Genomic DNA, 12,246 nt, shown 5'->3' with positions numbered 1-12,246 from the left:
ATACTATATCACTATTGCAACCGTGGGTTTACAAGAACAGTGGGTTCCATGGGTCTGGCTAAAGCAAGAGCAACATGGGCAGTGATACATTTAATTTTAATTACACAGCCTCGAATTGGGTCGTCTAATATGTGTATGGATAAAATGATCTATTCCACCTCCCAACTAAATCGAATTCACTTGATGTCAGCCTGAATAACACTCTTTTACTCTTTTATACACTGTTCCTATTTATGGTTTATTATTAAAGCTGCCAAAGTCGAGGACGTGATAAACTCAAGCATTGTTCACGAGAGTACTTTGGCTTTGTGGACATAATTACTTTTCCCCTTCGTGTTTTGGGTGTTTGCCACTCACACAAAAGGAGAAATTTCCAGCTGTCACCTGCAATTACTGCCTGGGGAGAGAGAGGGTAAAGAAGGAGAGAGAGAGAGGGAGAGCCGGGGCTTGTCTGAAGGGGTGGCATGTGATGGCACCCCCCCCCCCCCCCCTTAACGCCATTGGGCTTGAGTCATGTCATTCCGACGATGCCCATTGCTATTGGATCAGATTTGCTGTTGGGTGTTTTTTTAAGGGAGAATTTTTCGGAAAAAAGGGGACAGATTTAGTCTTTACGAAAAAACCATGTCAGAGACACAAATGCAGTGCAGGTTCAGAGTCATCAGGCAGGCAGCCATGGACCTGCCAGCACAGGTGAGAACCGGCCTTAGAGGGCAAGTGAGGGCTACACCAGCAGACATCTATCTGCAGCAACAGGTGACTTTCAGAACATGAGCCTATCATGCGTTTACTGCCTGTTTACAGCAAGTTCACCAGATAGCACTTCCCAATTTAAACCTACTGACCATACTGCCGATTCATGTTCTAGATGTACACAGTCATGAAAGCTCCCACCAAACCTCTGAGGGAGAAGAGGCACGGCCTCAGAGGTGACTTGAAAGCAGTGGGTTCAGGTTCAGAGGGAGACGGGGAAAGAGAGCATCATCCTGTTTCATCCCGATCAGAATTTGCTACTCCTCATGGATCAGTAGATCTCCTGACAAATGCAATCGTCCAGTGTTATCGACCATTTCACTTAGAACGCTGTTGATTATGAAGAAACAGAGACTAGTGGATTTATAATTGTCGATTCTTCATTGAAGGTATTTCCCTTGAAGATGTTTCCTAGAAAACCGCAAGGACAAGCTTCGTACTCGGCCCGTTATTTTACATACAGACTTTATTCACTCCCCTCCGCTCCTCAATCGGCCTTCGCCTCACTCTGGTTTTGCAAACTTGAAAAGGCACTATATAAGGCGAGTGGCTTTGTGATGCATCACGAATCAGAGCGCCATGTAAATGCCATGCTGGCAAGGTCTCAACGCAAGCAAGAGGCTCTGGGAAACACATCTCTGATTAAATCAATGGAGAGAGACTGCAAGGGAATATATATCACAGATATATATAGAGAACTATGTCAAAAACCGTGGCAGATGTTCCCCTTCTCACGGCTACCCTCAAAGTACCCCCAAAGGAGGCCAACGTGAGTCAGAAGGATATCTGTCAATAGCGGGATAACTCTCTGACATTATTGGTACAAAGAGCTGAACATGACCTGAGAGTGATGTGTGAAATGTCCCAAGGAAAGGCTCCATACACAAGTCATCCTGCACTCAGATAAATCCTTGAGTGTTTGGCGGAAAGCAAGGCATTCAGTGTTTGCATGAAAGAAAATCAACACATTTCACAGATCCTGCGATATTGTTAAAAAAATAATTAGGGAAGCTGATCATTTAGACGCCTCGGGCCTAAAAGGGAATATCATGAATCGTGTGGATGGATATGATTGGTTTCTGGTGTACAAAAGCAATCTTGTAGACCAGAGATATGACAGGGAGTGTTCGTAATGAGCAGGAAAAAATGTACGGTTGTTTCTTCACGCATGAAGGCATTCAAGAAAAACACGCATTCGATGTGTGCTGCAACGCACATCGCCTTCAACTCGGCGCCTGTCGATACTGTCAAGTCCGTACCCGAGGCGTTACGTTCCCCCTCTGAGCTTCAGAAGCTCTCTTCATGTCGAGGTTGTCCATTCACCACTAATGGCTCGAAGTTCAGCGAGAATCGTGCCGAGGTCACCCCGGAGAGCTTCAGAGGCTTAGCCGCAAAAGACGGCCGCGCTTTGGGGCACTTTGCCTGCCGTGATATGACGGACAGACGCACCTGTGTCCTTGGAGATACCGCTGATGGGAGGAGCTGGGGACAGGTCCACAGAGGCACTGGGGACAGACTCGGCCCCCAAATTGACTGAGCTTTCACCACTGTGCAAAGTGCCGGGTGACACCGGTGCTTCTGTCTGACGCGCTTCAATCACCGTCACTCAACCCGGTGAGAGCCGCACAGTTTACCGGAGCACTCCAGGACACATGTCAGAATTACAGAGAGGAGTAGTATTTCTATGAGCACTGGAGAGAGCATCGATCAGCTTTGAAAGAGGAGGCTCTGTAATAGCATCCGCGGTCGACTGGTGGAGGAGAGGACTGAGATGACAACGATAGGTTTTTACAAAGAACATATTCTACCAAATCCTTGACTCCATGATTGGGGATTTTCGGCAACACTCATCCAAGCCAGAATTCAATCACTCGATCCCAGCAGCAACAGCTTTGTAGAAGAGTCAACTCTTTGTTTTGTTCCCAGCGATCGACGAGACAGAACTTAGATGATCTGAGGCAGGAGCAGCACCGAGCCGAAAGGTTTCATGGAGTAGAAGAAAAGAAGGAGCACGAAGGCTGGCCGGCCTGTCAGAGTTCACTATGTTTCTGGAGCCTTTCAAAGAGGTGTTCCATGAACTCCTCTGGTTGTGCAAAATTGCTGTTGCAATTTTCAGTAAGCGCGCTGCCTTTGGCTTTTTCCACCCTGAATTTATCAGAAATCATCTAGGAACAACCAGGGCTGATGAGCGACGGAGTGACCAGGGACTGCTCTGCGGATGATGGACGATAGCACCCGGACATCGACGGGTTTCCTCCAGGATTGAGTCGCCAGCACAAAGACAGCAGAGCACAACGTTTCTGAGGCATAGTGTGGCCGTCTCTGTCGGACTCTGCAGTTAACCCACATGGACAGACAGAGTTAAGCACAGATCATGGGGTGTAGAGAAGACGCATGCGCATGCACGCACGCACAAACGCAAACACACGCGCACACACACACACACACACACTCTGCATTGTTGGTCTTGAAAAGAACGTTAGCTGAGCAATGAATGCCTATGTGATGTTTTTTGTTTAGTACAAGAAAAGATTGTGTTGTCCTATCCATGCAAAACAGTTAGTCAATACAACAGATTTTCATGTTCCCGCGCAGTGCCACCCTTCATGTATTTCCACCTGCATCAGGCCACGGGGCACACAGAGTGTCTGGAAAAGCAGCCCCATGTTTTCTGAGCCAATTTGCAAAGCTGTATTTATTTGCTAGAAATTGTCTGATTTCCCATGGGCCCCCCCTGACTTGTTCTTGGTATCCCCCCCCTCCCCGCCCCCCTGTGCCGCCTCATTTAAAAAATCCTGGAATCAACCCTGAGTGAACGAGGGAGAGTGAGTGGAGAGGGGGAGATCGAGAGAGAGGGGAAGCGGGAGAGAGAGAAGGGAAGAGGGAGAGAGAGGGGGGGAGAGAGAGAGAGAGAGAGGGGAAGAGGGAGAGAGGGGAAGAGGGAGAGAGCAGAGGCAACGATGGAGAGGGGAAGAGGGAGAGAGAGGGGAAGAGGGAGAGAGAGAGGGAGAGAGGGGAAGAGGGAGAGATAGAGCAGAGGCAATGATGGAGAGAGGGGAAGAGGGAGAGAGAGGGGAAGAGGGAGAGAGGGGAAGAGAGAGAGGGGAAGAGGGAGAGAGGGGAAGAGGGGGAGAGAGAGGGGAAGAGGGAAAGAGAGGGAAAGAGGGAGAGAGAGGGCAGAGGCAACGATGGAGAGGGGAAGATGGAGAGAGAGGGGAAGAGAGAGGGGAAGAGGGAGAGAGAGGGGAACATGGAGAGATGGAAAAATGAGCGAGAGAAAAAGAGAGCGGTGACTATTGACAGAGTGAGGCGTAAAGGAAATTAGAGTGAGAGAGAGTGGAGGGGGAAGAGAAGGACAGGGAAAGATGGAGAGAGATGAGGCAGAATGAGAGGCTGTCTGTGTGCGTCAGCGTGTGTGTTTAGGCTCCTGTGTCTCATCACTGCGTCTTTATCCTTCTGCCAAACTTGTTTTCATTCCCGCTGCCTCTTTGCGGCAAATGTAGAATTTGACAATTTTGGTGGTCTGCAAATATGCCTTCTCCCCTTGGAAATTGCGACACCCGCAATTATCTAGAGTCTAGACAAACCAGCCCCCCGGCACACACACACACGCACGCACGCACGCACGCACGCACGCACGCACGCGCACACAGACACACACATGGGCCCTCTCCAACCAGCTAGTGATATTTTGGTGCGCATTCCAACACCTGACCTTTTTTATTGGCCCTCTTTGTCTGCTCTGACAAGTAAGAGGCCGTTTTGGCGGATAAATGTGTGTGTGTGTGCGTGTGTGTGTGTGTGTGTGTGTGTGTGTGTGTGTGTGCATGCACGTTTGTGGGTGTGTGTGGGTGTGTGTGTGTGTGTGCATACATTTGGGTGTGTGTGTGTTTGTGTGTGCACACACTTGGGTGTGTTTGTGTTTAGCGCAGGGGGGCAGTGAGGTTTGGACCCTCGGCGTGTTTATGTGTGTGCGTGGCGGGAGGCGGAGCATGCCTCGGGGCGGAAAATAAATAAATAGATGAATAGAAAATAGTGGGGAAATTAATTATGGCTGAGTGTCTGGACTGGAGGGGTGGAGGGGAGAGCAGGCGTTTTGGAAGTGTTTAATCAAACTCATAATGCACACGCAACAGACAAACAACGCGCTGCCAGTGTGCATATTAATGTGTGCGTTTGTATGCTCGGTTGCGTCAGTCTGTTTGCGGCACACACACATCGCTGAAGAGGGCCCGTGGCGCGCACAAATTGTGTCGTCGACACCACACCGGGTGTTGCCACGCCTCCGGTTCTGCTTCACGCGTTGATTGTGCGTTGTATGGGCACACGCATACACGCATACAGGCACACACATGCCAATAATATGATAACTAGTAATCATTTTATAATGCTAGTCAGGTCATGTCGGCGATATATTTGATTGTGGGTCTGTGTTGTTAAAGAAGTAACAACGTAACTTGTAGCCTACGTGCTAGTGAGACGTTTTTATTCCAGTGCTGGCTGAGAAAATTCACATAAAACGACATCGTCCCAAAAGGCAGAAATCGACTGTCAAATTAAAATCATCCTCGCACATGAGCAACACAGCTGACATTTACTGAATCGAGGAGAAACTGGCTTCAGACTTTACTACGTTACACGGAATCCCCCGGGCCTTCTGATTCAGGCTTCTCAGAGCCAATGAGAAGCCTGGTGTGAGTTCTTCCACCTTTAAGACCTGGCCGGAGACATTCAGCGATTCACCAGAAAGTCCAATATTCATCGGTCTCATGGCAAATAAGTCAACATCTTTACAAGATAAACAGAATGTGTTTATCCACATTTTAAATGTAGTTCACATTTTAGATTCAAATATATTTCATCCTTGGTTCGTTTTATGATCCGATTTACTTTCAATCGTATTCTATATTATTCTAACCTCTTGTATGAGAATCATACGCTGGAATTTTATTCCACAGACGTCAATGCTGGAAGAGTGCTGAATAAATTCCGCCGCACTTCAAACGCGCTCCGTCTATTTTATTTTCCCCGTATGGAAGTTTGAATTGTAATTTACATCACCCCCTTTATCTCCCCAGGTGGTTATGCCGGTGGTCTTTGTGTGCATGTGCCTCATTTTCTCCCTGATCGCCCCCCCCTTCGCGGAGTACCCCAGGCTGGAGCTTCAACCCTGGATGTACGGACTGCAGACCACCTTCTTCAGGTAACCCCCCCCCCCCTCCCCCGACACAGCCCCTGTCTGACGCACTTTACAACGTTGTGTGGTGGACGTGCGCCACAAATTGATTCTCTTTTTTTTTTTGATTCTCCTGGGTTGAAGCACTTCCATCGTCGAACTTGTAAAATCCCACGAGCGGCAACGACAGCAGTTGCAAACGTTTTACCTGCTATCGGTTTTATTTTGTCTCTCCAGGGTTAATCAAATCACCGCCTAGTACTGGTGAATGCGTCGGTTTTGAGGAATGAATAAGAAACGCATAAAAAATACCCGGAATGAACAAAGAGAAATTAAATACAAAAAATAAAGTCCATAAGCCTTTTTTCGTTTCCTCTGCTGAAGGTTGTGTCCTTCATGTTCTTATTCTTCTCGCATTAAATATGATATCGGACATTCAATTTGGCGAGCATTGGTCACGCTCCCCTGTGACGTGTCTTCATTCAAGTCGGCGTAATCCACTGTAATTCTATTTAATGAACTCTTTCCCGTGCTGTTTCCTCGCGCATCACGCTACAAGTGCCCTGATCCAGTCTCCCCAGTTGGCACCCCACACAAACAAAGACGTTATGTTGCGTGTTTTCATAGTCAGCTGTGGCATTCAGACTCAAAGCAGGATGGGAAGGGAACACAAGCCTTTGTTGTCACGAGACACGCAGAGAAGCTCAAAGTCGCCTTCTCACCAGCACGCACTTCTTAAAGAATCATACCGTCGTGCCTCTAATAGGCATTATCGGCTAGCCAACCGAACCATTAAAGTATAATGGCGGCGGGGTCTTCATCTTTATTTCTTTATTATTTTCCCTCCATCATTTCAAGATTGCTCTGCAACCATCCAGGTTTGTCTACCTCGTTCGCCTCCGTCCCCCTTTGAAGAAGTGCACTTTGAAGACGTCAAGCTGTAATTTATTAACACTGCATGACTGCTTCATCCTAGCCCCGTAGGTCCCCCTCGGGGAGGCTGGAGATACCGCCCCGGCGTGCGTCTGAATGTACGTCTGTAGCAGCAACATCCGTCTGTATTAACGCCCGGCGTATAAAGAAGTTTGAAGTGCCGCCGAGGTCGATAAAGAAACGAGAAAAACCTTCGTAGCCTGAAATTGCATCGTTGTGTTTTGAATTTTTTTTTTCTTTCTGTTTCCTGAAAAGAACAGAAAACGCGTCGGAAAGAACAGACAAATATTTTATGTTGGTATATTCGCGCAGAGACCCCAAATACCATTCAGAGCCTGAAGTGACAAAGAGGCTGTCAACCGCACACACTCTCCACCCACAGTGGAGGCGTATTGAGTTCACTGGCGGTGGACTCATTGCTATTCCGCGAAGGTGTGTACCTGGAAGACATCATTTCCGTGGAACACATCAATCCCGAGCGATGTGTACCCGCCGAGCGATGGGGCCTTTTCAAAAGTTTGCTCTGAGAAGAAAAAGACGGAATGTGCCCGAAAAAACAACAGTGCTCTTTTTCTCGGAGCTCAACAGTTCGTTTTTTCAGATCATGAAAGTGATCTGAGAGAACTCAAACAACCCATTTTTTTTTCGGCCTGGAAAATATGGGCCTCAGTGTCATGGAAACAATATACAGAAACATGCCAGTGCTTTTTCTGTACAACAGAACCTGTACAGGGACATACCACTGCTTTGAATAGTTTTGACCTTCTGAAGAAGGCTAGATTACTTGCTGCAGTAAGTTCATCTAGTTAACAAAAGCCCGCCTTATGCGGTATATTTAAGGCCTGCCATCAGGTCGACGGTTATTTTCAATTTTGTTTGTCGGTGAATCACATACTTTGGCCAGTGATTTAAACTCTTTGTCAGAAATCCTGTGAATGACTGGGTTTTTCATGCTTGAATGTGAAGTACATGAAAAGTCCTTCAATCTGTTTGCTTTTCCCTTTTTCGATCAAGGTGATTTCCTTACCGCTCCTTTTCAGGTTTTTACTGAAGGTTATTACCTTCCTACTCGCTTTCTTGTTTTTACCCAAGGTCGTGTCCTTCGTGCGCATATAGTGATTTTATTTCTCGTTAGTACTCGCTTGACCGGCCGAGCACTTAATACATTTTATTTCTTGTCCGTACAATGTTGGAAAATAAATAAAAACCCTGAAAATGTCCAACGATGAAACGACGGCAGCAACTGAGTGGCAATCACAGCCCACTGATGCAGTGGTCGCGTCCCTGGACTACTTTATTATAATTTTCTTAGCCCTCTCGTTCTACCAATTATACCAAATTTAACGACAGCCAACCGACGATTAAAATACAATTCACAAACCGGTTATTAACACACCAGGTATCCTTCACCACAATGACTCTTGGGTCATTCCAGCCTTTCTTAGAGTATCAACTTCTTTTTAAGGGACTACGTTTAACGGTCCCTCGTTAACGCCTGGCTCCGGTTCCATCCCGGTGCCTTTTCCCCCTCTTTTAAGACGGCCTCATCCCAGCTAGATGAGCCACTGATTAGTTCCAGCCCGCGCTGTGTTTATACAGAAGCGCTCACTTTCTCACCCGTCCAATAGTTTTATCACCCTGCGCGTTACATGGCGATCCAGCCATTGTTAATGGCAAAGCAGATGGCTGCACATAATCCATTTTTACAATCGTAGGGGGTTGGCAGTGGCGCTGGCGCTGGCAGTGGTGGTGGAGGGGGTGGTGTACCTTAATTGCTGGCTCTGGTGGCAGAGAGACTGAACCATCTGACCTTCATGGACCAGCCTCTAAATGAGGCGGCCAGCGAACAGGGGGTATTAATCCCTGGGGTGGCCTGGAGAGCGGCCAGCGCTGCTGTGAAGCCATCATCGTGGTCATTAGGACACACTGGCCCGGCCCAAAGTGTCCTTATATAAAAGTGTCTCTGTGTGTGTGTGTGTGTGTGTGTGTGTGTGTGTGTGTGTGTAATGGGGAGTGGAATTAGAAACGGCGTGAGTTGATGACTGTGAGCAAAAAAGACAGTTGGCAGGCGCGTGTGCGTGTGTGTGTGTGTGTGTGTGTGTGTGTGTGCGCGTGTGTGTGCGTTTGTGTGCCTGTGTGTGCGTTTGATATCCGTCACAGAAGAAAATAGGGAAAAAAGAGAGCGAGGCTGAGCCACTGTCCTGGAAACCCCCGGAAACAGACGCACGGGAACGTCGCGTGTTCAGAGACGATTCCGGACTTAATGTTCCGGAAGCAACTGGGGGTTTGTGTAGTGCCGCTCATCAATCGCGAGCTGGGGGTTCACGTGGCAACCGTGCAACGATCCCCCCCCCCCCCCCCCCCCCCCCCCCCACCCCCCACCCCCAACCCCTAGCTCAATGTTCTCGACCAAGCTAAACCGAAAGAGGAGCTCCGATCGCTGTCGAGTGTACAGGCACACACCCCTCCCCGACCCTCAGCTCTGTCAGTATCTCATTTCCTTCCTCCCGGCGTCTCGTTAGTATAGAGATGGATCCCGGCGTAATGATCTCCTAATCTGCTCTAATTTCCGAGTGCGCGTTGCCCTGCGCGGCGATCGATCGGCGCCGCCCATTAGCGTCTGCGTATACCGTACCACGCCTCGAGAACCCCCCCCCCCCCCCCGAACTGACTTAAGTTCCCGAGCTTCACTTAGCCGAGTCACGATGCTGTAAAATGTTGTTGTATTTGTTGTTTTCTTTTTTGCAAACTAAATCAATCGTTGTGTTCGTTGTGTGTTGATTACTTTCATTCTCCATCCTTTAATTTCATTTTTATTTGAGATGATTTCATATGCATTTATATTTTTTAACATTAAAGGCACAATGTGTTGGATTTCCAGTGTGAAGGCGGCAGTCTTTCAGAATCCAGAAACTCAATAACAGTGTTCTGTCCGCTCTAACTGGGTGTGAAACTGTGTGACATGACTGGCTTGGCTGGCCTGAGAGGAAGGTTTTTTTTGAGAGGGTCGATAGTTAGTTTCTTATAAACAAAGAGAGATGTACGGGCTGGCCATCATTTTATATTTGTAGAAAGTATGAGTTACAGGATTTTTGTTAATTTATTTTATTTTAATTATTGAAATCAATAAGCATTGACCACAGATTTATACAGGCTAATTGCATAGCCAAGCTAGTTGAAGTGTTACAAATTGTGACTTTCTTTGTACTTTCCTTCTTTTCCCATGTTTGACAGTAACGACCAGCCGAAAAACTTGGCGGTCAATCGGATAGTGGATTCACTTGTGAACAATCCTGGTTTCGGGACTCGCTGTATGCCTGGAAACCCCATACCGTGAGTGTTAGCGATCTCGGATACACCTGCTAATGTGCTCACCGTGATACCCAGCATGCTTTGCAGCGACCTCAGGTTCCATCCATCCCCGTGGTGCTATGCTACATGTCATTCCCGCTCTCTTCGTACCAACTTCCCTGTCTGTCGTCACTGTGCTGTCGATAAAAACACGAAAAGCCCATGTATCTATTTAGTTGCTAGCACACACACACAAGGGTTCAGCTTGGTGCATGTATAATGATTTCTCCCACTGTGTCCTGATATGAAATGTGTGGTTATGTATCAGAATGTAGGCAACCTGTTTTTCCACACTAAAAGCCCCAGCATGGGATTTTGGGGGAGTACAATTTAAAAGCGCTGTGAATACTTTTAGCAATCCAAATTCTCCACAAACCAGAAATGATCAATAGGTAATTAGCATCGTCGTGGCGTATTTTTTGCCGTTCGCCGTGCGCCCACCCTGATCCGTGTGTGGCGAACAATAAGCAGCTTTCCTCCGCCCCGTAAACGAAACGCAATCATCGCAACCAAAATGGGTGGAGAAGCAAAACCATTCAGATGCTTTTAACAATGGCCCAGACAAACAATTTCTAAATTAATTGCATGGGCTAATAAACAAGCTGTAAACAACTGTTGCACACGACCGCGGTTATTTACAGAAGGGACTAAAGAAGCCGGGCTTCAATTACTCAGCGCTAATATCCATGAAATCAACTCTTTCTTGGTGTTGACATAGTGTGAATGAAACTTAATTTCGTGTGTCTCCATGTCCTGAGTATTTCTCCACTTCTGAGTATTTGTACGTGTCTAAGTACTTGTACACGTCTGTGTATTTGTACATGTCTGACTATTTGTACACATTTCTCCATAATTTCTGAGTATATTTCTCCATCATGTCTGAGCATTTCTCCATATCTGAATGTTTTCTCCATTATGTCTGAGTATTTCTCTGAGTACTTCTACACATTTGAGCATTTCTCCACGTCTGATGATTTCTCCACCATGTCTGAGTATTTCTCCATCATGTATGCGTATTTCTCTGGCACATTTCCTTTCAGAAATCTCCCTTGCGTCCCCCAGTCTTCCGATTGGTTTACTCCGCATGTCGACCAATCGGTGATCGACATCCTGGCCAACACCACCCTGGCTGACCCCTCCCCCTCGTGCCAGTGCAGCACCCCCCAGCGGACGGTCATGCTGCCCGACTGCCCCCCCGGGGCTGGAGGAATGCCCCCCCCACGGGTGAGTCCAGTGATAGACCTTGTTTTGTTATCGAGTCCCGTGTCATGTGACCGCGCAGCGGCGGCGGTCAGTGCGAGAGACGCGACCACACGTTGCTATGGCTGTGTCCCACGACTACCAGTTTCCCGTCTCTCATGCCACTGCCCCAAAGGGGAGACGTTGGCTTTTGACCGCGGCCAGCCTGGTAGGTTCCCGGTCTGTGCTATAGAGTCAATCCCTTGCAAACCTTTCAAATACTATAAGAAAAAGTCACGTTGAATTGATGTTGACGTTGTATGACCAAAAGAAAGCTTCACGTATGACCAACAGAAGGAGCTACATTGAGATATATATATATATATATATATATATATATATATATATATATATATATATATATGTTTTAAAGTTATTTATGTAATTTTTTACATAACCAGGCCACTAAACAATCCTTTAACCCCCCCCCACACACACACACACACACCTCTTCCCAATCCTCTAACGCACTTACTGTATGATGTATGCCCTGGCACTTGATGTACGCACTTATTGTTTGTTTAACGTCCTTGCACTTGAAAATAGTGCTTAGCATTGTGTAGCGTCTTATCCTAGCTATCTTCTTGTATACGGCGAATGGGTTAACCTAACAATTGCTAGTGCTTGGCACTTGTTTCTATGAGCATCATTTCTTTGCCGACAGTGATACATTATTCCTCCTTCTTCTGACAAATGTACTTATTGTAAGTCACTTTGGATAGAAGCGGCTTAACTGTAAATATACATTTATATGTAAAACACCAGCACCAGTCGAAACTCTTTTAACCTCTGAT

The 12,246-nt window shown here is 47.1% G+C and overlaps 1 protein-coding gene across 1 annotated transcript in view; it reads left to right on the top strand.

The window, feature by feature from the left end:
- Positions 1–12,246, top strand: part of LOC307090858 (phospholipid-transporting ATPase ABCA1) — a gene marked incomplete at its 3' end in the record, with an annotated part of 158,579 nt that overhangs the window by 72,510 nt on the left and 73,823 nt on the right. Inside the window, 3 exon segments of the mRNA XM_079757653.1 lie at positions 5,832–5,956; positions 10,097–10,195; positions 11,254–11,437. Of these exon segments, the coding sequence (XP_079613779.1) occupies positions 5,832–5,956; positions 10,097–10,195; positions 11,254–11,437 (408 nt within the window).

The sequence above is a fragment of the Pollachius pollachius genome, assembly GCF_949987615.1.
Source record: "Pollachius pollachius genome assembly, chromosome: 20".
Taxonomy (NCBI): domain Eukaryota; kingdom Metazoa; phylum Chordata; class Actinopteri; order Gadiformes; family Gadidae; genus Pollachius; species Pollachius pollachius.
Note: the sequence above shows the minus strand (reverse complement) of the source record. Positions and strands in the feature narration are given on the sequence as shown.